Source organism: Anomaloglossus baeobatrachus, chromosome 2, assembly GCF_048569485.1.
Source record: "Anomaloglossus baeobatrachus isolate aAnoBae1 chromosome 2, aAnoBae1.hap1, whole genome shotgun sequence".
Classification (NCBI taxonomy): Eukaryota; Metazoa; Chordata; class Amphibia; order Anura; family Aromobatidae; genus Anomaloglossus; species Anomaloglossus baeobatrachus.
In genome coordinates this window covers 423439229-423464918 of record NC_134354.1, presented here as the reverse complement: position 1 = coordinate 423464918, position 25690 = coordinate 423439229, and the positions used below count along the sequence as shown (strand labels likewise).

The following is a 25690-nucleotide window of genomic DNA, read 5'->3' as shown; positions in this document are numbered from 1 at the left end:
TCAGTGACAAATCTGCAGGGAAGCGCAACGTTCACTAGATTATGTCGCCCTACCTCTTCCAGCCTGTCTAGAGCGTCATTAAGCTTCCGCTGTCTCTCCAATGCTAACAACCACACCTGCTGCCAACGGGCAGACAGCTGATTGATCCTTGGGTTCTTGGTCTCTGATTGGGAGGGCACCTGAAAGATAGGTGGGGTGGACTGTACTGCAGGCTTTCCTGGGGGGGAAATCAAGAGATTTAATGTATTATACAAATATTAATTATAACCTTCTCTCATAGACATAATGCTCATAATCCTAGAAGTGGTAAATACTAAGAATCAACTATATAGCTATGATGGAGAAATATGTAATATCTGGCATCTGTATTAAAATAAATAAAATACAACACCATATGACGCCATAATAACATGATTAGAAGAATCAGCAATGGCCACTCACTGTTTCGAGTCTTGTCATTGAAAGAAGTGTGGTTAGGGTCGGTTTTCCTTTTGTAGGTCTTTGTAACTCTATCTACATCTGGTTGCTTCTGAGTCATTTCCTCCATAAACACCTTCATAAAGAATAAAGACAAGGCTTGTCAAATGTCATTCGCTCCCCTATGAACACCATTCTTCTGTATGATTTTAAGAATAGTAGGATTTCTGCACAGTCTCTGTGGAAACCGGCACCTTCATGGTCACATTTTGTAATGTTACTATATATTTACAAAAATAAATATATATAAAATTATATATACACACATGCATATATATATATATATATAGATGTGTGTATGTTATATTTAGAAATATACACACATATCTACAGTGCCTTGTGAAAGTATTCAGCTCCCTTGAATTTTTCAACCTTTTCCCACATTTCAGGCTTCAAACATAAAGATAAAAATGTTAATGTTATGGTGAAGAACCAACAACAAGTGGGACACAATTGTAAAGTTGAACGAAATTTATTGCTTATTTTAAACTTTTTTAAAAATAAATAACTGAAAATTGGGGCGTGCAATATTATTCATCCCCTTTACTTTCAGTGCAGCAAACTCACTCCAGAAGTTCATTGAGGATCTCTGAATGATCCAATATTGTCCTAAATGACTGCTGATGATACATATAAGCCACCTATGTGTAATGAAGTCTCAGTATAAATGCACCTGCTCTGTGATAGTCTCAGTGTTCTGTTTAACCCCTTCACCCCCGGCCACTAAAACACCCTAATGACCGGGCCATTTTTTGTAATTCTGACCAGTGTCACTTTGACAGGTTATAACTCTGGAACGCTTCAACGGATCCTGGCGATTCTGAGATTGTTTTTTCGTGACATATTGTACTTCATGTCAGTGGTAAATTTAGGCCGATATTTTTTGCGTTTATTTGTGAAAATTTAGGAAATTTTGCGAAAATTTTGAAAATTTCGCAATTTTCAAACTTTGAAAATTTATGCCCATAAATCTGAGAGATATGTCACACAAAATAGTTACTAAATGATATTTCCCACTTGTCTACTTTACATCAGCGCAATTTTCGAAACAATTTTTTTTTTCGTTAGGAAGTTAGAACGGGTCAAAGGTCATCAGCAATTTCTCATTTTTCCTACAAAATTTACAAAGAAGGGAATTTTGTTACTTACCGTAAATTCCTTTTCTTCTAGCTCCAATTGGGAGACCCAGACGATTGGGTGTATAGCTACTGCCTCCGGAGGCCACACAAAGTATTACACTAAAAAGTGTAAGGCCCCTCCCCTTCTGGCTATACCCCCCCGTGGTATCACGGGTTCTCCAGTTTTAGTGCAAAAGCAAGAAGGAGGAAAGCCAATAACTGGTTAAACAAATTCAATCCGAAGGAACATCGGAGAACTGAAACCATTCAACATGAACAACATGTGTACCCGAACAACCAAAAATCCCGAAGGAACAGGGGCGGGTGCTGGGTCTCCCAATTGGAGCTAGAAGAAAAGGAATTTACGGTAAGTAACAAAATTCCCTTCTTCTTCGGCGCTCCATTGGGAGACCCAGACGATTGGGACGTCCAAAAGCAGTCCCTGGGTGGGTAAATTAATACCTCAAGTTTGGACTGTAAAAAACAGCCCTTCCCTACATGGAGGCAACCGCCGCCTGCAGGACACTTCTACTTAGGCTGGCATCCGCCTAAGCGTAGGCATGCACCTGATAACGCTTGGTGAAGGCGTGCAGACTCGCCCAGGTAGCCGCCTGGCACACCTGCTGAGCCGTAGCCTAGTGCCGTAATGCCCAGGACGCACCCACGGCTCTGGTAGAATGGCCCTTCAGCCCTGATGGAACCGGAAGCCCAGCAGAGCGGTAGGCTTCAAGAATTGGTTCCTTGATCCATCGAGCCAGGGTGGATTTGGAAGCCTGCGATCCTTTGCGCTTACCAGCGACAAGGACAAAGAGCGCATCCGAGCGGCGCAGGGGCGCCGTGCGGGAAATGTAGATTCTGAGTGCTCTTCACCAGATCCAACAATGCAAATCCATTTCATATCGATGAAATGGATAAGAACAAAAGGAAGGTAAGGAGATATCCTGATTGTAATGAAAAGGGGATACCACCACCTTAGGGAGAAACTCCGGAATCGGGCGCAGCACTACCTTGTCTTGGTGAAGCACCAGGAAGGGAGCTTTGGATGACCGCGCTGCTAGCTCGTACACTCTCCGAAGAGACGTGACCGCTACCAGAAAGGCCACTTTCTGTGAAAGTGGAGAAAGTGAAACATCCCTCAGAGGCCCGCAGGGCGGCTTCTGGAGAGCAATTAGTACCCCGTTCAGATCCCATGGGTCTAACGGCCTCAGTACGGAGGGACAATGTGACAAACCCCCTGCAGGGACGTGCGTACCTGAGGAAGTCGTGCTAGGCGCTTCTGAAAGAATACAGACAGCGCTGGAACTTGTCCTTTAAGGGAGCCGAGCAACAAACCTGTTTCCCAACCCGATTGCAGGAAGGAAGAAAAGTAGGCAATGCAAATGGCCAGGGAGACACTCCCTGAGCAGAGCCCTAAGGTAAGAATATCTTCCACGTACAGTGGTAGATCTTGGCAGACGTCGGCTTCCTAGCCCGTCACATGGTGGCAATGACGTCATGAGATAATCCTGAAGACGCTAGGATCCAGGACTCAATGGCCACCCAGTCAGGTTCAGGGCCGTAGGATTCAGATAGAAAACGGCCCTTGGGACAGTAAGTTTGGCCGGTCTGGTAGTGCCCACGGCTGGCCGACTGTGAGATGCCACAGATCCGGGTACCACGACCTCCTCTGCCAGTCTGGGGCGACGAGGATGGCGCGGCGGCAATCGGAGCTGATCTTGCGTAGCACTCTGGGCAACAGTGCCAGAGGGGGAACACATAGGGTCGCTGGAACTGCGACCCATCCTGAACTAAGGCGCCTGCCGCCAGAACTCGTTGATCGTAAGACCACACCATGAAACTCGTGACCTTGGTGTTGTGCCTAGACGCCATTAGGTCGACGTCCGGCCTCCCCCGAAGGCCCCAGATTTCCTGAAACCCGTCCGGGTGCAGAGACCATTCCCCTGCGTCCATACCCTGGCGACTGAGGAAGTCTGCTTCCCAGTTTTCTACGCCCGGGATGTGAACTGCGGATATGGTGGATGCTCTGTCTTCCACCCACATCAGAGTCCGCCGGACTTCTTGGGAGGCTTGCCAACTGCGTATTCTGCCTTGGTGGTTGATGTATGCTACCGCTGTGGAGTTGTCCGACTGAACTCGGATCTGTTTGCATTCCAGCCGCTGCTGTAAGGCTTGCAGGGCAAGAGAACGTTGATCTGAAGGGTGGACTCCTGCTGAGTCCACGTACCCTGAGCCCTGTGGTGGAGAAAGACTATTCTCCACCCTGACAGACTCACGTCTGTCGTGACCACCGTCCAGGATGGGGGTAGGAAGGACCTTCCTTTTGACAATGAGGTGGGAAGAAGCCACCACTGAAGAGAGTCCTTGACCGTCTGAGAAAGGGAGACGTTACTGTCTAGGGACGTCGACTTCCCATCGCTTTGGCGGAGAATGTCCCATTGAAGTGGACGCAGATGAAACTGCGCGAAAGGGACTGCCTCCATTGCTGCTACCATCTTCGCTAGGAAGTGCATGAAGCGTCTTAAGGGGTGTGAGTGGCCTTGAAGGAGAGACTGCACCCCCGTCTGTAGTGAACGCTGTTTGTCCCGCGGAAGCTTCACTATCGCTGAGAGAGTATAGAACTCTATGCCAAGATATGTCAGTGATTGGGTCGGTGTCAGATTTAACTTTGAAAAGTTGATGATCCACCCGAAACTCTGGAGAGTCTCCAGCGCAACGTTCAGGCTGCGTTGGCATGCCTCTTGAGAGGGTGCGTTGACAAGTAGATCGTCCAAGTAAGGGATCACAGAGTGACCCTGAGAGTGCAGGACTGCTACCACTGCAGCCATGACCTTGGTGAAAACCCGTGGGGCTGTCGCCAGACCTAAGGGCAGGTCTACGAACTGAAGATGCTCGTTTTCTATAACGAATCGCAGCAAACGCTGGTGCTCTGGAGCAATCGGCACGTGGAGATAAGCATTCTGATGTCTCTTGATGCTAGCAAATCTCCTTGAGACCTTGAGGCAATGACGGAGCGGAGGGATTCCATCCGGAACCGCCTGGTTTACACTGCTTTTTGAGCAGTTTTAGGTCTAGAACGGAACGGAAGAGCCGGCATTTTTTTTTTTTTTTTTTGGCACCACAACCAGATTGGAGTAAAAACCGTGATCTTGTTCCTGAATAGGAACAGGGATTATCACTCCTTCTGCCTGCAGAAGAGCATCGGCTCGGTCGAGAGGTGGGGAAGTTCTGAAGAATCGAGCCGGAGGACGAGAACAAAACTCTATCCTGTACACGTGAGACAAAATGTGTCTCACCCACCGGTCTTTGACCTGTGGCAGCTAAATGCCGCCAAGCGGGAGAGTCTGCCACCGACCGCGGATGCGGAGAGCGAGAAAGAGAGAGAGAGCTGAAAGTCATGAGGAAACCGCCTTGGTAGCGGTTCCTCCGGCTGCCTTCATTGGTCGTGATTGAGCCCGCCAGGAGTCTGAGCCCCTCTGAGCCTTTTGAGTCCTTTTGGACTAGGAAAAATGGGACCAGCCCGAGCCTGGAAAGGACCGAAACGTCGACTGTCCTTCCTTGGGTTTTGTTTGATCTGGGCTGGTGTAAGGAAGAATCCTTACCCTTGGCCTGTTTAATGATTTCATCCAATCGCTCAGCCAACAGTCTGTCACCAGATAATGGCAAACTGGTTAAGCCCTTTTTGGAAGCAGGAGCTGCCTTCCATTCCCTTAACCCCAAGGGTCTGCGCAAAACCACGGAGTTGGCGTATGCCACCGGCGTACGGCTCGTAGAGTCCAGGACAGCATGAATAGCGTAAGTCGCAATGCATGCGAGGTTAAGAACGCCACCTGCGGCACAGATGTACGTGTGACAGTGTCTATCTGCGCAAGACCAGCTGAAATAGCTTGGAGTGCCCATACGGCTGCGAATGCCGGAGCAAACGACACGCCGATAGCTTCACAGACAGATTTCAACCAGAGGTCCATCTGTCTGTCAATGGCATCTTTAAGTGAAGTCCCATCTTCCAATGCAACTATGGAGGATGGCGCGGCGGAGAAAAACTTGTCTGGGTAAGCGTAGCGTTTCTGGACTGCTCCTCTGAGTCAGAGAGGCCCAAAGAGTACTGAATTTACGCTTGGGATACCTGAAATGGAATTTCTCCTGCTGCAGCTGCCTCCTCCACTGGAGGGGCTGAGGGAGAAATATCCACCAGTGTATTAATGGGTGCTATGAGATCATTCACCATGGCGTCCCATTAGGAGCATCCAGAATGAAAGCGGTCTCAGGATCAGAAACCTGACCAGCTACCTCATCATACAGAGAACCTCTCGCTGAGACCCTGACCAGTGTGTGAAGTCGAGGGTCTCTCCCAGCGAGTTCGCTTAGGCTGTCTGGGACTGTCGTCCGTGTCAGAGCCTTCAGTCTGGGATGTATGGGACCCCCTTGGAGCACGGATTAGTTCCAACTGAGGGAGACCGGGGAGCCTTGATTCAACAATGCCCTTGGTCTGAGTCACCGCCTTGGACTGCAAAGTTGCTAGCATTTTGTTCATAGTCCAAGACATTTTATCAGCAAAAAAACTGCAAACTCTGTCCTCTGGACAGTTTCACAGGTGGCCCTCTCTGGGCCACCACTAGCAGAGACTCTACCCATTAGGGGTTAGTGGAACCTGCCGGTAAAACAGCCTCACGTGCGGTACAGACAGCATAGAAAGCCTGTGCCTTGGCCCCCTTGCTCTATGCTGACGACATGCTGTTGTCTCCTCAGAGCTATCTAGGGGTATATCGCCAAGAAGCGACCGTACAGCCACAAGTCTCAGCCGCGCCGCAGCCTCCAGCGCGGCAGTTTCCCACAGATAAACTCACTCAGCTAAGCTGCAGTGAGTATAGTCCAAGCGCGCCGCGCTGTTGTCCTCGGCGCACTAACACGCCCAGCAATGCTGGCGTGTGTCTGTGTATGGTCTTGCAAATATAAGCACAAGAATAAAGTACACAAAAAAACACTGTGGCAATAGTGGGGTCAGCACCAAGGTGCTGCTTACCGCCCGCATAAGCGGGTAAGTGGTCGCCAGAATCCCTTTGCTGGGTCTCCCAGAGCCTGTGTCCGTTCTCCAGCTTAGATTGCCTGCAGGAATGGCTGCCGGCGTCCTGTGAAGAGGGGCGGGCCGTGGGCGTGCCCCAGACAAGAGCGGGAAACTGGCGTCCCCCTGTGCCCAGTGAGAGGGCTGGAGTATGTAAATAAGACTCCAGCCCTCGGCGCTGATCATTGTACAGCGTCTCGCCCCTTCCCTGACTGACAGGGCTGGGGGCGGGAACGAAACGTAACTAGGCCGCAGAAGCCGGGGACTAGATTTATAAGCGCTGCCGTCGTAAAAGCGCGGCAGCGCGAAAGTCCCCGGCGCACCACAAGTCTCAGCCGCGCCGCAGCTCCAGCAGCGGCTGGCGCGGTAGTTCCCGACACATAAACTCACTCAGCTAAGCTGCAGTGAGTAAAGCCCAAGCGCGCAGCGCTACTGTCCCCGGCGCACTAACACACCCAGCAACGCTGGAGTGTGTTTGTGCATAGACTGTACGGGGACACAGAGTACCTTAACGTTGCAGGGCCTGTCCCTGACGATACTCCGCTCCATTCCAGCAGGATCTCCGGGTCTGTGGATGGAGCCCGGCCTCAGAGCCTGGAGGCCGGTAAGATCCCACTTCACCAGAGCCCTTCAGGGGGATGGGGAAGGAAAACAGCATGTGGGCTCCAGCCTCCGTACCCGCAATGGGTACCTCAACCTTAACAAACACCCGACAAAAGTGGGGTGAGAAGGGAGCATGCTGGGGGCCCTAGTATGGGCCCTCTTTTCTTCCATCCGACATAGTCAGCAGCTGCTGCTGACTAAAACAGTGGAGCTATGCGTGGATGTCTGACCTCCTTCGCACAAAGCATAAAAATGAAGCAGCCCGTGATCCCACGGGGGGTGTATACGCAGAAGGGGAGGGGCCTTACACTTTTTAGTGTAATACTTTGTGTGGCCTCCGGAGGCAGTAGCTATACACCCAATCGTCTGGGTCTCCCAATGGAGCGCCGAAGAAATAATTTTTTTTAGGGACCACATCACATTTGAAGTGACTTTGAGAGGCCGAGGTGACAGAAAATACCCAAAAGTGACCCCATTCTAAAAACTGTACCCCTCACACTGCTCAAAACCACATCCAATAAGTTTATTAACCCTTTAGGTGCTTCACAGGAACCAAAGCAATGTGGAAGGAAAAAATGAAAATTTTACTTTTTAACACAAAAATGTTACTTTAGCCATAAAATTTTCATTTTTACAAGGGAGAAAAGAGAAAGTGCACAATACAATTTATTGTGCATGTTCTCCTGAGGACGCTGATACCCCATATGTGGTAAAAATCAATTGTTTGGGCGCACGGCAGAGCTCGGAAGGGAAGGAGCGCCATTTGAATTTTTGAACGCAAAATTAGCTGCACTCATTAGCGGACGCCATGTCGGGTTTGAAGACCCCCTGAGGTGCCTAAACAATGGAGCTCCCCCACAAGTGACCCCATTTTGGAAACTAGAGCCCTCAAATAATTTTTCTAGATGTTTGGTGAGCACTTTGAACACCTGGGGGCTTCACAGAAGTTTATAGCGTTGAGCCGTGAAAAGAAAAAATTGTTTTTTTACCACAAAACGGTTGCTTCAACTAGGTAGCTTATTTTTTCACAAGGCTATCAGGAAAAAATGCACCATAAAATGTATTGTGCATTTTCTCCTGAGTACGCAGATACCTCATATGTGGTGGAAAGTAATTGTTTGGGCGCATGGCGGGGCTCAGAAGAGAAGGAGCGCCATTTGACAGCAAAATTGGTTGGAATCATTAGCGGACGCCATGTCACGTTTAGGTACCATAGGGGGTCTCCAAACAGTGGAGCTCCCCCAAAAGTGACCCCATTTTGGAAACTAGAGCCCTCAAATAATTTTTCTAGATGTTTGGTGAGCACTTTGAACACCTGGGGGCTTTACAGAAGTTTATAGCGTTGAGCCGTAAAAAGAAGGGAATTTTGTTACTTACCGTAAATTCCTTTTCTTCTAGCTCTTATTGGGAGACCCAGACGATTGGGGTATAGCTACTGCCTCCGGAGGCCACACAAAGCACTACACCAAAAAGTGCAAGGCCCCTCCCCTTCTGGCTATACCCCCCCGTGGTATCACGGGTTCTCCAGTTTTAGTGCCAAAGCAAGAAGGAGGAAAGCCAATAACTGGTTTAAACAAATTAACTCCGAGTAACATCGGAGAACTGAAAAACCGTTCAACATGAACAACATGTGTACCCGCAAACCACAAAAAAATCCCGAAGGACAACAGGGCGGGTGCTGGGTCTCCCAATAAGAGCTAGAAGAAAAGGAATTTACGGTAAGTAACAAAATTCCCTTCTTCTTCAGCGCTCTATTGGGAGACCCAGACGATTGGGACGTCCAAAAGCTGTCCCTGGGTGGGTAAAGAAATACCTCATGTTAGAGCTGCAAAACAGCCCTCCCCTACGGGGGTGTCACTGCCGCCTGCAGGACTCTTCTACCTAAGCTGGCATCCGCCGAAGCATAGGTATGCACCTGATAATGCTTGGTGAAAGTGTGCAGACTCGACCAGGTAGCTGCCTGGCACACTTGTTGAGCCGAAGCCTGGTGTCGTAATGCCCAGGACGCACCCACGGCTCTGGTTGAGTGGGCTTTTAGCCCTGAAGGAACCGGAAGCCCCGCAGAACGGTAGGCCTCTAGAATTGGTTCTTTGATCCATCGAGCCAGGGTGGCTTTAGAAGCCTGCAACCCCTTGCGCGGACCAGCGACAAGGACAAAAAGTGCATCGGAACGGCGCATGGGCGCCGTGCGGGAAATGTAGATTCTGAGTGCTCTCACCAGATCCAGCAAACGTAAGTCCTTTTCATACCGGTGAACCGGATGAGGACAAAAGGAAGGCAAGGATATATCCTGATTAAGATGAAACGAGGAGACGACCTTAGGGAGAAACTCCGGAATGGGGCGCAGCACTACCTTGTCCTGGTGGAACACCAGGAAGGGAGCCTTGGATGACAGAGCTGCCAGCTCCGACACTCGCCGAAGCGATGTGATCGCAACAAGAAACGCCACTTTCTGTGACAGGCGAGAAAAGGAAACTTCCTTCAGAGGCTCGAAAGGCGGCTTCTGGAGAGCAACTAGTACCCTGTTCAGATCCCATGGATCTAACGGCTGCCTGTACGGGGGCACAATATGACAGACCCCCTGCAGGAACGTGCGCACCTTAGGAAGACGTGCTAGACGCTTCTGAAAAAACACGGATATTGCCGATACTTGCCCTTTAAGGGAGCTGAGCGACAAGCCCTTTTCTAACCCCGATTGCAGGAAAGAAAGAAAAGTGGGCAATGCAAATGGCCAGGGAGACACTCCCTGAGCGGAACACCAGGATAAGAAAATCTTCCACGTTCTGTGGTAGATCTTAGCAGAAGTCGACTTTCTAGCCTGTCTCATTGTGGCTACAACTCCTTGAGATAATCCTGCAGACGCTAGGATCCATGACTCAATGGCCACACAGTCAGGTTCAGGGCCGCAGAATTCTGATGGAAAAACGGCCCTTGGGACAGTAAGTCTGGTCTGTCTGGAAGTGACCACGGTCGGCCGACCGTGAGATGCCACAGATCCAGATACCACGATCTCCTCGGCCAGTCTGGGGCGACGAGTATGACGCGGCTGCAATCGGATCTGATCTTGCGTAAGACTCTGGGCAAGAGTGCCAGAGGCGGGAATACGTATGGGAGCCGGAACTGCGACCAATCTTGTACTAAGGCGTCTGCCGCCAGAGCTCTTTGATCGCGCGACCTCGCCATAAATGCCGGGACCTTGTTGTTGTGCCGGGACGCCATTAGGTTGACGTCCGGCACTCCCCAGCGGCGACAGATTTCCTGAAACGCGTCCGGGTGAAGGGACCATTCCCCTGCGTCCATGCCCTGGCGACTGAGGAAGTCTGCTTCCCAGTTTTCGACGCCTGGGATGTGAACCGCGGATATGGTGGATGCTGTGTCTTCCACCCACATTAGAATGCGCCGGACTTCTTGGAAGGCTTGCCGACTGCGCGTCCCTCCTTGGTGGTTGATGTATGCCACCGCTGTGGAGTTGTCCGACTGGATTCGGATCTGCTTTCCTTCCAGCCACTGTTGGAAGGCTAGTAGGGCAAGATACACTGCCCTGATTTCCAGAACATTGATCTGAAGGGTGGACTCCTGCGGAGTCCACGTTCCCTGAGTCCTGTGGTGGAGAAAAAACTGCTCCCCACCCTGACAGACTCGCATCTGTCGTGACCACTGCCCAGGATGGGGGCAGGAAGGATCTTCCCTGAGACAATGAGGTGGGAAGGAGCCACCATTGTAGAGAGTCCTTGGCCGTCTGGGAAAGGGAGACTTTCCTGTCTAGTGACGTTGACTTTCCGTCCCATTGGCGGAGAATGTCCCATTGAAGTGGGCGCAGATGAAACTGCGCAAATGGAACTGCTTCCATGGCTGCCACCATCTTCCCTAGGAAGTGCATGAGGCGCCGCAAGGGGTGCGACTGACCCTGAAGGAGAGATTGCACCCCTGTTTGTAGTGATCGCTGTTTGTTCAGCGGAAGCTTCACTATCGCTGCTAGAGTATGGAACTCCATGCCAAGATACGTGAGTGATTGGGTCGGTGACAGGATCGACTTTGGAAAGTTGATGATCCATCCGAAAGACTGTAGAGTCTCCAGCGTAGCATTCAGGCTGAGTTGGCATGTCTCTTGAGAGGGTGCCTTGACCAGTAGATCGTCTAGGTAAGGGATCACCGAGTGTCCCTGAGAGTGCAAGACTGCTACCACTGCCGCCATGACCTTGGTGAAGACCCGTGGGGCTGTCGCCAGACCGAATGGCAGAGCTACGAACTGAAGATGGTCGTCTCCTATCACAAAACGTAGAAAACGTTGATGTTCTGTAGCAATTGGCACGTGGAGATAAGCATCTTTGATGTCTATTGAGGCAAGGAAGTCTCCTCGAGACATTGAGGCAATGACAGATCGTAGGGTTTCCATCCGGAACCGCCTGGCGTGCACATGTTTGTTGAGCAGTTTTAGGTCCAGAACAGGACGGAATGAGCCGTCCTTTTTTGGAACCACAAAGAGATTGGAGTAAAACCCTCGACCCTGTTCCTGAGGAGGGACAGGGATCACTACTCCTTCCGCTCTTAGGGAGTCCACCGCCTGCCGCAGAGCATCTGCTCGGTCTGGATGTGGGGAGGTTCTGAAGAATCGGGCTGGAGGACGAGAACTGAACTCGATTCTGTACCCGCGAGACAAAATGTCTGTCACCCACCGGTCCTTGACCTGTGACAGCCAAATGTCGCAAAAGCGGGAGAGCCTGCCCCCGACCGGAGATTCGGCGGGAGGGGGCTGGAAGTCATGAGGTAGCCGCTTTGGAAGCGGTTCCTCCATTTGCTTTCTTGGGGCGTGCGTGAGCCCGCCAGGAATCTGAGTTTCTTTGCGTCCTCTGAGACCCTTTGGACGAGGTAAATGGTGTCTTGCCCGAACCTCGAAAGGACTGAAACCTCTGCTGCCACTTTTTCTGCTGAGGTTTGCTTGTTCTGGGCTGGGGTAAAGAAGAGTCTTTACCCTTGGACTGCTTAATGATGTCAGCCAATGGCTCGCCAAACAGTCTATCTCTAGATAAAGGCAAGCTGGTTAAACATTTTTTGGAACCAGCATCTGCCTTCCAGTCCCTTAACCACAAGGCTCTGCGCAAAACTACCGAATTGGCGGACGCCATTGAGGTGCGGCTGGTAGATTCTAGGACCGCATTGATAGCGTAAGACGCAAACGCAGACATCTGCGAGGTAAGGGACGCCACTTGTGGCACTGCTGGATGTATGATAGCATCCACTTTTGCTAAACCAGCTGAAATAGCCTGGAGAGCCCATACGGCTGCGAATGCCGGAGCAAACGACGCGCCGATAGCTTCATAGACAGATTTTAACCAAAGGTCCATCTGTCTGTCATTGGCATCTTTAAGTGAAGCGCCATCCTCCACTGCAACTATGGATCTAGCTGCAAGTTTGGAAATCGGGGGGTCTACCTTTGGACACTGGGTCCAGCGCTTGACCACATCAGGGGGGAAAGGATAACGTGTATCCCTAGAACGTTTAGAGAAACGTCTTTCTGGGTGAGCGTCGTGTTTCTGGATTGATTCTCTGAAGTCAGAGTGATCCAACAAAGCACTCAATTTACGCTTGGGATAGAGGAAACGAAACTTCTCCTGCTCTGCAGCTGCCTCTTCTGCTGAAGGGGCTGGGGGAGAAATATCTAACAGCCTATTGATGGCTGAGATGAGGTCGTTTACCATGGCGTCCCCATCAGGGGTATCCAGGTTGAGAGGGGTTCCAGGAGTGGATTCCTGATCACTCTCTTCAGACACCTCACAGGGAGACTGATTGCGCTGAGACCCTGAGCAGTGTGATGACGTTGAGGGTCTTTCCCAGCGAGCTCGCTTAGGGTGGCTGGGGCTATCATCTGAGTCATAATCCTCAGCTTGTGAAGCCGGGGACCCCCTTGTAGTCTGGATTGGATCCAGCTGAGGGGGGCCAGAGGACAGAGACCTCGCCGAGTCCAAAGACTGAGCCCCAGACATGGATTGCAAAGTTTCAAGGATTTTTGTCATAGTCACAGACATTCTATCAGCAAAAACTGCAAAGTCTGTCCCTGGCGCCGGGGCAGAACTTACAAGCGTCTCAGCCTGGGTCACTACCTCTCCGGACTCCGGCTGGCGAAGCAGCACCGGATCGGAGCATTGCACACAATGGGGGTCATCGGAGCCTGCTGGTAGAGCAGCCCCACATGCAGCACACGCAGTGTACACAGCCCTAGCCTTGGCAGCCTTGCGTTTTGTGGATGACATGTTGCTGCTTCCTCAGAGCGATCTGGGTATCCAGCCAGGAAGCGACCTCACAGTGCAAGAAATAAATAAATATATATATCTGGTGACACAGTACACCAATACACACTGAGGCACTAGAGGGGCCAGCTGAAATGCCGCTTACCGCCCGCTTAAGAGCGGGTGTGTGGTCGCCAAAAGCCCCCTAGTCCAGGTCTCCCAGAGCCTTGCGTCCTTCCTCCAGCCAGACTGCATGTAATGGCTGCCGGCGTCCTGGGAGAGGAGGGGGGGCGGGCCCTGGGCGTTCCTGGCTAAGAGCGGGAAGCCTGCTTCCCTCTGTGCCTAGTGAGAGGGCTGGAGCATGTAAATCAGGCTCCAGCCCTCGTCGCTGCTGCGAAACAGCGTCTCTCCCCTACCCTGATTGACAGGGTGGGGGCGGGAACGAAGCGGAGCTAGGCCGCAAAAAGCCGGGGACTAAAGTTATAAACGCCGCCGCCGTAAAAGCACGGTCGGCGTGTCCCCGGCGCACCACAAGTCACAGCAGCGCCGCCCGATCCAGTGGGGGTCGGCGCTGCGTTCCCACAACACAAAGTCCCCCAGTAAACTGTAGGAACACTAACTCCAACGTTACGGTCCCCGGCGCACTACAACACCCAGCCAGCCCGGAGTGTGTCTGTGCCTGCCGGGGACACAGAGTACCTGTATGATGCAGGGCCTTGTCCCTGATTGTACTCCTGCTCCATATCCATCAGGTTCAACTGGGTCTGTGGATGGAGCCCGGCGTCAGAGCTTAGAAGCCGGCAGGATCCCACTTCCACAGAGCCCTACAAGGGGATGTGGAAGGAAAGCAGCATGTGGGGCTCCAGCCTCTGTACCAGCAATAGGTACCTCAACCGTACAACACCATCCACGGGTGAGACGGGAGCATGCTGGGGGCCCTATATGGGCCCTCTTTTCTTCCATCCGAAATAGTCAGCAGCTACTGCTGACTAAAATCTGTGGAGCTATGTATGGATGTCTGACCTCCTTCGCACAAAGCTTGAAAACTGGAAAACCCGTGATACCACGGGGGGGTATAGCCAGAAGGGGAGGGGCCTTGCACTTTTTGGTGTAGTGCTTTGTGTGGCCTCCGGAGGCAGTAGCTATACCCCAATCGTCTGGGTCTCCCAATAGAGCGCTGAAGAAAAGAGAATTTTGTTTACTTACCGTAAATTCTTTTTCTTATAGTTCCGACATGGGAGACCCAGACCATGGGTGTATAGCTTCTGCCTCCGGAGGACACACAAAGTACTACACTAAAAAGTGTAGCTCCTCCCTCCGAGCATATACACCCCCTGGATAACCAAATCTAGCCAGTTTAGTGCAAAAGCTGAAGGAGGACATCCACCCACAAGTAGAGAGAGCAAAACCCGGAACAACCGGAACCTCTGTCTACAACAACAGCCGGTGAAAACACACGGAACAAGAAAACTGCCAACAGGCAACAGGGAGGGTGCTGGGTCTCCCATGTCGGAACTATAAGAAAAAGAATTTACGGTAAGTAAACAAAATTCTCTTTTTCTTCATCGTTCCTTATGGGAGACCCAGACCATGGGACGTCTCAAAGCAGTCCATGGGTGGGAAATAAATAGAAACTGAGAAGTAGGCAAAACCTAACTTCACAAATGGGCGACAGCCGCCTGAAGGATGCGTCTGCCCAAGCTTGCATCTGCCGAAGCATGAGCATGCACAGTGCTTTGAAAAGGTGTGCAGACTAGACCAAGTGGCCGCCTGACAGACCTGCTGAGCCGTAGCCTGGTGCCTGAAAGCCCAAGAGGCACCGACAGCTCTGGTCGAATGAGCCTTGATCCCCGGCGGGGGAGGCACCTGAGTGCACTGGTAGGCATCGGATATGGCCGACCTAATCCAACGAGCTAGGGTCGGTTTAGAGGCCGAGAGACCCTTGCGCTGACCTGTGGTCAGCACAAAAAGACAGGTGCACCGCCTAAGAACAGCGGTGCGTGACACATAGATCCGGAACGCCCGCACCAGATCTAAAGTATGCAAAGCTTTCTCAAAGCGATGCACAGGAGCCGGACAAAAGGAGGGCAATGAAATGTCCTGGTTAAGGTGGAAAGGAGATACCACCTTAGGGAGAAAGTCCGGAGTCGGACGGAGAACCACCTTGTCTTGGTGAAAAACCAAAAAAGGTGACTCCGAAGAGAGCGCAGCCAAATCAGAGACTCTCCTGAGAGAAGTTATGGCCACCAGAAAAACGACCTTCTGTGAAAGTCGAAACAAAGAAACCTCCCTAAGAGGCTCAAAGGGGGGTTTCTGTAAGGCCGTGAGGACCAGATTAAGGTCCCAGGGATCCAAAGGCCGACGGTAAGGTGGAATGATGTGAGATGCGCCCTGCATGAAGGTGCGCACCTGGGCCAGTCGGGCGATACGCCTCTGGAACAACACTGACAGCGCCGAGACCTGTCCCTTAAGAGAATTGAGAGATAGTCCTAGCTGCAGACCGGACTGTAGAAAGGACAGGACGGTCGGCAAGGAGAAAGGCCAAGGGGCATGGCCGGAAGAACGACACCAGGACAGGAAAATTCTCCAAGTCCTGTGGTAAATCTTAGCCGAGGAAGACTTCCGAGCCTGAGTCATAGTGGAGATGACTTCGGGAGGAATGCCGGAAGCCGTCAGGATCCAGGACTCAAGAGCCACGCCGTCAATCTGAGAGCCGCAGAATTCTGGCGGAAAAACGGACCTTGTGAGAGAAGGTCTGGGCGGTCCGGGAGATGCCACGGCACCTCTACGGACAGACGGAGCAGGTCTGGGTACCAAGCTCGCCTGGGCCAGTCTGGAGCAATGAGGATGACCCGACGGCCCTCCATTCTGATCTTGCGCAGGACTCTGGGCAAGAGAGCTAGAGGGGGAAACACGTAAGGAAGACGGAACTGGGACCAATCCTGAACCAGCGCGTCCGCTGCAAAGGCCTGAGGATCGTGGGAGCGAGCCACGTAAACCGGGACCTTGTTGTTGTGCCGGGATGCCATTAGATCCACTTCCGGAGTGCCCCACTTGCGGCAGATCGACCGGAACACTGCCGGATGCAGCGCCCACTCGCCGCTGTCCACTGCTTGACGGCTGAGATAATCTGCCTCCCAGTTTTCTACGCCTGGGATGTGGATTGCGGATATGGTGGACCTGGAGTCCTCCGTCCACTGAAGGATGCGTTGAACCTCCAACATTGCCAGGCGGCTGCGAGTCCCGCCCTGGTGATTGATGTAGGCAACTGCTGTCGCGTTGTCTGACTGGACTCGAATGTGCTTGCCCGCCAACAGGTGGTGAAAGGCTACGAGAGCTAGAAGCACAGCTCTGATCTCCAGCACATTGATCGAGAGGGCTGATTCGGACGGAGTCCAAGTGCCCTGTGCTCGGTGGTGGAGAAATACTGCTCCCCAGCCGGATAGACTGGCATCCGTGGTGAGAATCACCCAGGACGGGGCCAGGAAGGAGCGTCCCTGAGACAGAGAGGGGCCGAAGCCACCAATGAAGGGAGCCCCTGGTCTGTGGCGACAGAGCCACTAGCCTGTGCAAGGAGGAAGTCCGCTTGTCCCAACAGCGGAGAATGTCCAGCTGCAGAGGACGCAGATGGAACTGGGCAAAGGGAACAGCCTCCATTGACGCCACCATCTGACCCAGCACCTGCATTAGGTGCCTGATGGAATGACGGCGGGGCCTCAGCAGAGAGCGCACCGCCAGATGGAGGGACTGCTGTTTGACTAAGGGCAGCTTCACAAATGCCGGCAGAGTCTCGAATTGCATCCCTAGGTACGTGAGCTTCTGGGTCGGAGTCAGAGTGGATTTGGGCAGATTGACAAGCCACCCGAATTGGACTAGAGTGGCGAGAGTGAGCGAGACACTCCGCTGACAGTCTGCACTGGATGAAGCCTTGACTAGAAGGTCGTCCAGGTAAGGAATCACTGCCAACCCCTGGAGGTGCAGAACCGCAACCACTGCTGCCATGACCTTGGTGAATACTCGAGGGGCCGTGGCTAACCCGAAGGGGAGAGCCACGAATTGGAAATGTTCCTCTCCGATTGCAAAACGTAGCCAACGCTGGTGTGAAACTGCAATTGGCACATGCAGATAGGCATCTTTGATGTCGATGGATGCCAGGAAATCTCCTTGGGTCATTGAGGCAATGACTGAACGCAGAGACTCCATGCGAAAATGCCGCACCTGAACATGCTTGTTGAGAAGCTTGAGATCCAGGATGGGCCGGAAGGAACCGTCCTTTTTGGGGACTAGGAAGAGATTTGAGTAGAAACCTCTGAACCGTTCCCGGGCGGGAACCGGTACAATTACTCCGTTGGCCTGCAAGGATGCCACGGCCTGAGAGAAGGCGGCGGCCTTGGAGCAGGGGGGAGTTGACAGAAAAAATCTGTTTGGCGGGCTGGAAGAGAACTCTATCCTGTAGCCGTGGGAGATGATATCCCGCACCCACTGATCGGAGACGTGTTGAAACCATACGTCGCCAAAGTGGAAGAGCCTGCCACCGACCGAGGACGTTGCTGGCGCGGCCAGATAGTCAAGAGGAGGCTGCCTTAGTGGCAGCAGCTCCTGCGGTCTTTTGAGGACGCGGCTTCGTGCGCCAGTTGGGTTTTTGGTCCTTGGCTGAGTTAGTGGACGAGGCCGAGGGCTTAAAGGACGACCAGTTGGAGGAACGAAAGGAACGAAACCTCGACTGGTTCCTGCCCTGGACAGGTTTCCTGGTTTTAGTTTGTGGCATGGAAGTACTCTTCCCGCCAGTAGCTTCCTTAATAATTTCATCCAGTTGTTCACCGAACAGCCTGGACCCAGCAAAAGGGAGCCCAGCAAGGTACTTCTTTGAAGAAGCGTCTGCCTTCCACTCTCGAAGCCACAAGATCCTGCGGATAGCGAGGGAATTAGCCGAAGCCACCGCAGTGCGGTGAGAAGCTTCCAGCATGGCAGACATGGCATAGGATGAAAAAGCTGAAGCTTGAGAAGTTAAGGCAACCATTTCGGGCATAGATTCCCTGGTGAGGGAATGCATCTCCTCTAGAGAAGCAGAGATGGCTTTGAGAGCCCACACTGCTGCAAAAGATGGGGAGAACGAGGCCCCTGCCGCCTCATATACAGATTTGGCCAGAAGGTCAACCTGGCGGTCAGTGGAATCTTTAAGAGAGGTGCCATCAGCCACTGACACAACTGTCCGGGCTGAGAGTCTAGACACCGGAGGGTCTACCTTTGGTGAATGGGCCCACTCCTTGACCACCTCTGGTGGAAAGGGAAAACGTTCATCAGAACCACGCTTTGGAAAGCGTTTGTCAGGACAGGCCCTAGGCTTGGTCACAGTAGCCTGAAAACTGGAGTGGTTAAAGAACACACTCCTTGTCCTTTTAGGCAAAGTAAACTGGTGCTTTTCTGCCAGAGAGGGTTGCTCCTCTGATACTGGCGGATTGAGGTCCAGTACAGAATTAATGGACGCAATCAAATCACTAACATCTGAGTCACTTTCGGACAGATCAATGGGGCACATGGAGGCCGCCTCCGAGCCCCCAGTAACGGCATCCTCCTCGTCCTGCGAGTCAGCTCTTGAATCAGAGCCGCGGGACGAGGAAGGAGAGGGAGCCCTGCGTCTCCTCTTAGGAGGACGGGGTCTGGGACCAGATGAAGAATCCTCTGTGAGCTCCGCTGAGAGAGCCCTAGCAGCAGAGGCGCCCTGTGAAGGGGGCTGATGCATGTTCAGCAAAGTCTGGGACAGCTGTCCCATGGAGTCGGCAAAAGACTGGGAGATTGACCTAGAGAAGGATTCTACCCTAGCCGGGGGTTCAGCCACCGGAGCTGGAGCAGCCGGAAGGACCACTGTGGGTGCGATTCCAGGCTGAGGCATTGTCAGGTTAGAGCAGGCATCACAATGTGGATATGTGCTCGGTTCAGGCAGCACGAGCTTACATGCAGTGCATATTGCGTACAGCCTTGCTCCTTGTGTGAGACATGCTGCTGAAGTGGGGGCTCTGAGCCAGAATGACCCCCAGAGAGTATATAAACAGGACCACAACCGGAGGTTGTGGCTTACCAGACAGTTTGTGTGCCCTCCAGATCCCACAGCCCGGACCCCCAGACAGATTAGCAGGGATGCTGCAGCCAGCGCCGGTCGCTGAGAGAACGCTGATAAAATGGCGCCGGAGCGAGGAGGGGGCGGGACCTACTCTGAGAGCGGGATCTGGAGGGCCAAGGAGATTTACAGGGGAGGGGACATTTACTCAGAGAGGAGTGTCCCTCCCCTGTGCTGAACGGCCGCTGGGCGGAGCCGCACTGTCCCTCTGCATGATTGACATGCAAGGGCAGTGAAATCGAAACTAGGCCTCAGGCGAAGTCGGGGCCTAAATTTAAGCGATGCGGCCGGCGCGCAGGCTCCATCGGCGCGGTTCTCAGGTGACAACCAGAGAACCGGCCGGAAATGTCAGAACAGTTACACAGCACACTCTCCCCAACAATAAAGTACAAGGGACCCCCCGAACATAAACATCTCAGATACTTAGCTTGTGAGACGCAGGGTTTCAAGTCCCTGGGGATGAGTGCTCCGTCCAGCAGGATCCTGAAGGGCTGTGGATGGAGACGGCCTCCTGCAAAGCAGGGAGAACCGCGCTGGCTCCCACTTCAAGCCAGAGCCCGAGGGATGGTGAAGGAGCGCGGCATGTGAGGCTCCAGCCTTGGAATCAACCTTAACAGCACCGCCGACACAGTGGGGTGAGAAGGGACATGCCGGGAGTCCAGGCTTGGACCCGCTTTTCTTCAAAAACTTTCCAAAAATGAAAAATCAGATGAGAATGCATGTGTGGATGTATGCCTCCTGAACACAAAGCAATTAACTGGCTAGATCTGGTTATCCAGGGGGTGTATATGCTCATAGGGAGGAGCTACACTTTTTAGTGTAGTACTTTGTGTGTTCTCCGGAGGCAGAAGCTATACACCCAATGTCTGGGTCTCCCATAGGAACGATATATATATATATATATATATATATATATATATATATAAAAAACTCCATTATAGGGTACAGCAGGTTTTTGTTTTTTTAAACTGGGATGATGGGAACGAAGGGAATTTTGTTTACTTACCGTAAATTCCTTTTCTTCTAGCTCCTATTGGGAGACCAAGACCATCGGGTGTATAGCTTCTGCCTCCGGAGGCCACACAAAGTATTACACTTTAAAAAGTGTAACCCCTCCCCTCTGCCTATACACCCTCCCGTGGACCACGGGCTCCTCAGTTTTGGTGCAAAAGCAGGAAGGAGGAAACTTATAAATTGGTCTAGGGTAAATTCAATCCGAAGGATGTTCGGAGAACTGAAGACCATAACCCAAAAGAACAACCAGCCCAAAGGGCACAGGGGTGGGTGCTGGGTCTCCCAATAGGAGCTAGAAGAAAAGGAATTTACGGTAAGTAAACAAAATTCCCTTCTTCTTTGTCGCTCCATTGGGAGACCCAGACAATTGGGACGTCCAAGAGCAGTCCCTGGGTGGGTAAAAGAATACCTCAATAAGAAGAGCCGAAAACGGCCCCCTCTTACAGGTGGACAACCGACGTCTGAAGGACTCGCCTACCTAGACTGGCGTCTGCCGAAGCATAGGTATGCACTTGATAGTGCTTCGTGAAAGTGTGCAGACTAGACCACGTAGCTGCCTGACACACCTGCTGAACCGTTGCCCGGTGCCGCAATGCCCAGGACGCACCTACAGCTCTGGTAGAATGGCCTTTCAGCCCTGAAGGGAGCGGAAGGCCCGAAGAACGGTAGGCCTCGAGAATCGGTTCCTTGATCCACCGAGCCAAGGTCGACTTGAAGGCCTGAGAGTCCATACGCTGGCCAGCGACAAGGACAAAAAGCGCATCTGAACGGTGCAGGGGGTGCCGTGCGAGACACGTAGAACCGGAGTGCTCTCACTAGATCCAAAGAGTGCAAAACCTTTTCACACTGGTGAATTGGATTAGGGCAACAGGAAGGCAAGGAGATATCCTGATTTAGATGAAAAGGAGATACCACCTTAGAGAGAAATTCCGGGACAGGACGAAGAACCACCTTATCCTGGTGGAAAACCAGGAAGGGAGCTTTGCATGACAGCGCTGCAAGCTCAGACACTCTCTGAAGAGATGTGACTGTCACCAGGAAGGCCACTTTCTGCGAAAGACGGGAGAGAGAGACATCCCGCAGCAGCTCAAAAGGCGGCTTTTGAAGAGCCGTCAGGACTCTGCTAAGATCCCAGGGTTCCAACGGACGTTTGTAAGGTGGGACCATGTGGCAGACCCTCTGCAGGAACGTGCGGACCTGCGGAAGCCTGGCTAGACGCTTTTGAAAGAAAAACACGGAGAGCGTGGATACTTGGCCCTAGAGAGAGAGCCGAGGGACAAACCCTTGTCCATTCCAAATTGTAGGAATGAAAGGAATGTGGGTAAGGCAAACGGCCATGGAGGAAAGCAGTTATCAGCGCACCAGCATAGAAAGACTTGCCAAGACCTGTAATAGATCTTGGCGGACGTTGGCTTCCTGGCTTGTCTCGTGGTGGCAATGACATCCTGAGATAACCCTGAAGACTCTAGGAGTCAGGGACCAATGGCCACCTAGTCAAGTTGAGGGCCACAGAATTCAGATGGAAAAAACGGGCCTTGTGACAGCAAGTCTGGGCGGTCTGGAAGTGCCCACGGTTGACCCACCGTGAGATGCCACAGATCCGGATACCACGACCGTCTCGGCCAGTCTGGAGCGACGAGAATGGCGCGACGGCAGTCGGACCTGATCCTGCGTAGTACCCTGGGCAGCATCGCCAGAGGGGGAAACACATAAGGCAGTCGAAACTGCGACCAATCCTGGACTAAAGCGTCCGCTGCCAGAGGTCTGTGATCCTGAGACCGTGCCATGAAGGCCGGGACCTTGAGAGATCGACGTCCTGCGTTCCTCAGGGGCGATGGATCTCTCGAAGCACTTCTGGGTGCAGAGACCATTCCCCCGCGTCCATGCCCTGATGACTGAAAAAATCTGCTTCCCAGTTTTCTACGCCCGGGATGTGAACTGCGGAGATGGTGGAGCCTGTGGTTTCCACCCACTGCAGAATCCGCCGGACTTCCTGGAAGGCTTGACGACTGCGAGTGCCGCCTTGGTTCGCGAACGGCACTGCTTCCATAGCTGCAACCATCTTCCCCAGTAAGTGCATGAGGCGCCTTAAGGGGTGTGACTGACTCCGAAGAAGTGATTGCACCCCCGCCTGCAGAGAAAGCTGTTTGTCCCTGGAGAGTCACCAGAGCAACGTGTTGACACGCCACCTGAGAAGGGGCCCAGAGGTTCTGAAGAAACGAGCCGCAGGACGAGAACTGAACTCTATCCTGTAACCATGAGACAGAATGTCTCTCACCCATCGGTCTTGAACTTGTGGCCACCAGGCGCCGCCAAAGCGGGAGAGCCTGCCACCGACCGGGCATGCGGCTAGGGTAGGCCGAGAGCCATGAGGAGGCCGTTTTGGAGGCAGTGCCCCCTGCGGCCTATTGGGGTCGTGACGTGGGCCGCCACGCATATGAGTTCCTCTGGCCTGTTGGATGAAGAAGAATGTGGCTTGGCGGAGGGACGAAAGGACCGAAACCTCGATTGGATTTTTCTTTGCTGAGGTCTCTTAGGTTTGGACTGGGGTAAGGAGGAGACCTTTCCCTTGGATTCCTTAATAATATCATCCAATCGTTCGCCAAATAAACGGTCGCCAGAAAAAGGCAAACCAGTTAAGAACCTTTTTGAAGCCGAGTCTGGTTCCCATTCGCGCAGCCACATGGCCCTGCGAACTGCCACGGAGTTAGCATATGCTACAGACGTGCGGCTAGTGGAGTCCAGGACGGCGTTCATGGCGCAGGACGAAAAGGCTGATGCCCGAGAGTCAAAGACGGAACATGCGGAGCAAAATTCCATGTGACAGCATTAAACTCCTTCAGACAAGCCTAGATTGCTTAAAGAGCCCACACGGCTGCAAAGGCCGGGGCGAAAGACGTGCCCGTGGCCTCATAGATGGACTTCACCAAGAGCTCTATCTGTCTGTCAGTGGCATCCTTCAGGGATGAGCCATTTGCAACAGACACAACGGACCTAGCAGCCAATTTGGAGACTGGAGGATCCATCTTGGGAGAATGAGCCCAACTCTTAACGACTTCAGATGGAAAGGGGTAACGCGTGTCAGTGTGACGTTTAACCCAACGCTTGTCCGGGACCTTTCCGGGTTTCTGGACAGCATCCCTGAAGTTAGAGTGATCAAAAAACGTATTGCTTGTACGTTTGGGGAACCGAAACTGGTGTTTCTCCTGCTGAGAAGCCGACTCCTCTACAGGAGGAGGCGGAGGAGAGCGAACCAGCACCTGGATGATGGACGAGATAAGATCATTTACTAAGGCGTCCCCCTCAGGAGCATCAAGGTTAAGGGTGAAGTCAGGGCCAGAGCCCTGAGCTCCCCGTCCGCCTCGTCTTCCTGAGAGTCCTCAAGCTGGGATCCCTAGCAGTGTGAGGAAGTCGGGGAAGAGTCCCAGCGAGACCGCTTAGCCGGTCTTGGACTGCGGTCCGGGCAGGAGTCCTCCGCCTGAGACCTAGGGCTCAACCTGGGAGCGCGCAGCGGCGCTAACCAAGCGGGGCCTGGATGAAACAAGCTAACAGGGCCAGGGCCTGTGAAAGGTCCGGTCTGGACTGCAATGCATCAAGGAGCTTAGAAGACCATTTGATCATATGAAAATGACTGAGGGCCAACACCGGTGACTCTGTCCCTGCAGCCTGCTCAGGGGGAGTCTACATGAGCCGAGGGGCCCACCAGTGCCCGAGGCTCCGGCTGAGCAAGCGAGGCAGGAGTCGAGCATTGCTCACAGTGAGGGTAGGTGGATCCCGCAGGTAACATAACCCCACAAGAGGTACAGACCGCGAGAAAAACCTGTGCCTGTTGTCTCCTAGGAGAGTGACCACTGAAGGTAAATGTGAACAAAGGGTAGGAACAGAACAGAAATATATATATAATATATACATATGTATCCGGCACCCTAGGGGGACCAGCACCGGGTGCTGTGTTCACCCTGAGCTCCCCTGAGAAGCACCCACCGGCAGAATGCCAGAAAATGGCCGCCGGAGCTCTCAGGGGAGGAGTGGGGCCGAGGGCGGCGCCAGCAAAGAGCGGGAGTCTGGGTTCCCCACAGTGGTCAGTGAGGGGGGAGGAAGACATGCAGGATGTTCCAGCCCTCACATCCGACATCATGTCGGTAATCCCGCCCTTACCCCTGACAGGCAGGCCGGGGGCGGGATTTTCGCGACTAGGCCGCGGTGAAGCCGGGGACTAAATTTGAGGCCGCGCCCGACCAGCAGGCCCGGTCGGTGCGGAAGTCCACCTGCCTCCTCAGTTTTACAACTACCGCGGCTTCCGGGAAGAAGGTGCGCTCCCTGTACAGTCCCCAATGGGGACACAGAGTACCTTTAAGTAGCAGGGCCCGGTCCCTGGGGTTGAAGAGGCTCCGGTCCGGCAGGTTCCACCAGGGGCTGCGGATGGAGCACGGTCCCAGCAAATGGATGACCGCTCAGGTCCCACTTCTCCCAGCCGCATAAGGGATGGTGAAGGAGACGGCCTGTGGCTCCAGCCTCCGTACCCGCAATGGGTACCGTCTGGGGTCCCCACAGTGGCCAGTGAGGGGGGAGGAAGACATGCAGGATGCTCCAGCCGTTACATCCGACATCATGTCGGTAATCCCGCCCTTACCCCCGACAGGCAGGCCCGGGGGCGGGATTTTCGCGACTAGGCCGCGGTGAAGCCGGGGACTAAATTTGAGGTCGCGCCCGACTAGCAGGCCCGGTCGGCGCGGAAGTCCACCTGCCTCCTCAGTGTTACGACTACCGCGGCTTCCGGGAAGAAGGTGCGCTCCCTGTACAGTCCCCAATGGGGACACAGAGTACCTTTAAGTAGCAGGGCCCGGTCCCTGGGGTTGAAAAGGCTCCGGTCCGGCAGGTTCCACCAGGGGCTGCGGATGGAGCACGGTCCCAGTAAATGGATGACCGCTCAGGATCCCACTTCTCCCAGAGCCGCATAAGGGATGGTGAAGGAGACGGCATGTGGCTCCAGCCTTTGTACCCGCAATGGGTACCTCAACCTTAACAACACCGCCGACATAGTGGGGTGAGAAGGGAGCATGCCGGGGACCCC

The 25690-nt window shown here is 53.1% G+C and overlaps 1 protein-coding gene across 20 annotated transcripts in view; it reads right to left on the bottom strand.

Moving 5' to 3' along the window:
* MACF1 (microtubule actin crosslinking factor 1) overlaps positions 1–25690 on the bottom strand; it is a 519073-nt gene that overhangs the window by 28681 nt on the left and 464702 nt on the right. For all 20 annotated transcript variants that reach the window (XM_075336189.1, XM_075336201.1, XM_075336203.1 and 17 more), the window contains 2 exons: positions 442–553; positions 54–217 (listed from right to left, as the gene is read on the bottom strand). In XM_075336189.1, the coding sequence (XP_075192304.1) occupies positions 54–217; positions 442–553 (276 nt within the window). The remainder of the gene's footprint in view (positions 1–53; positions 218–441; positions 554–25690) is intronic.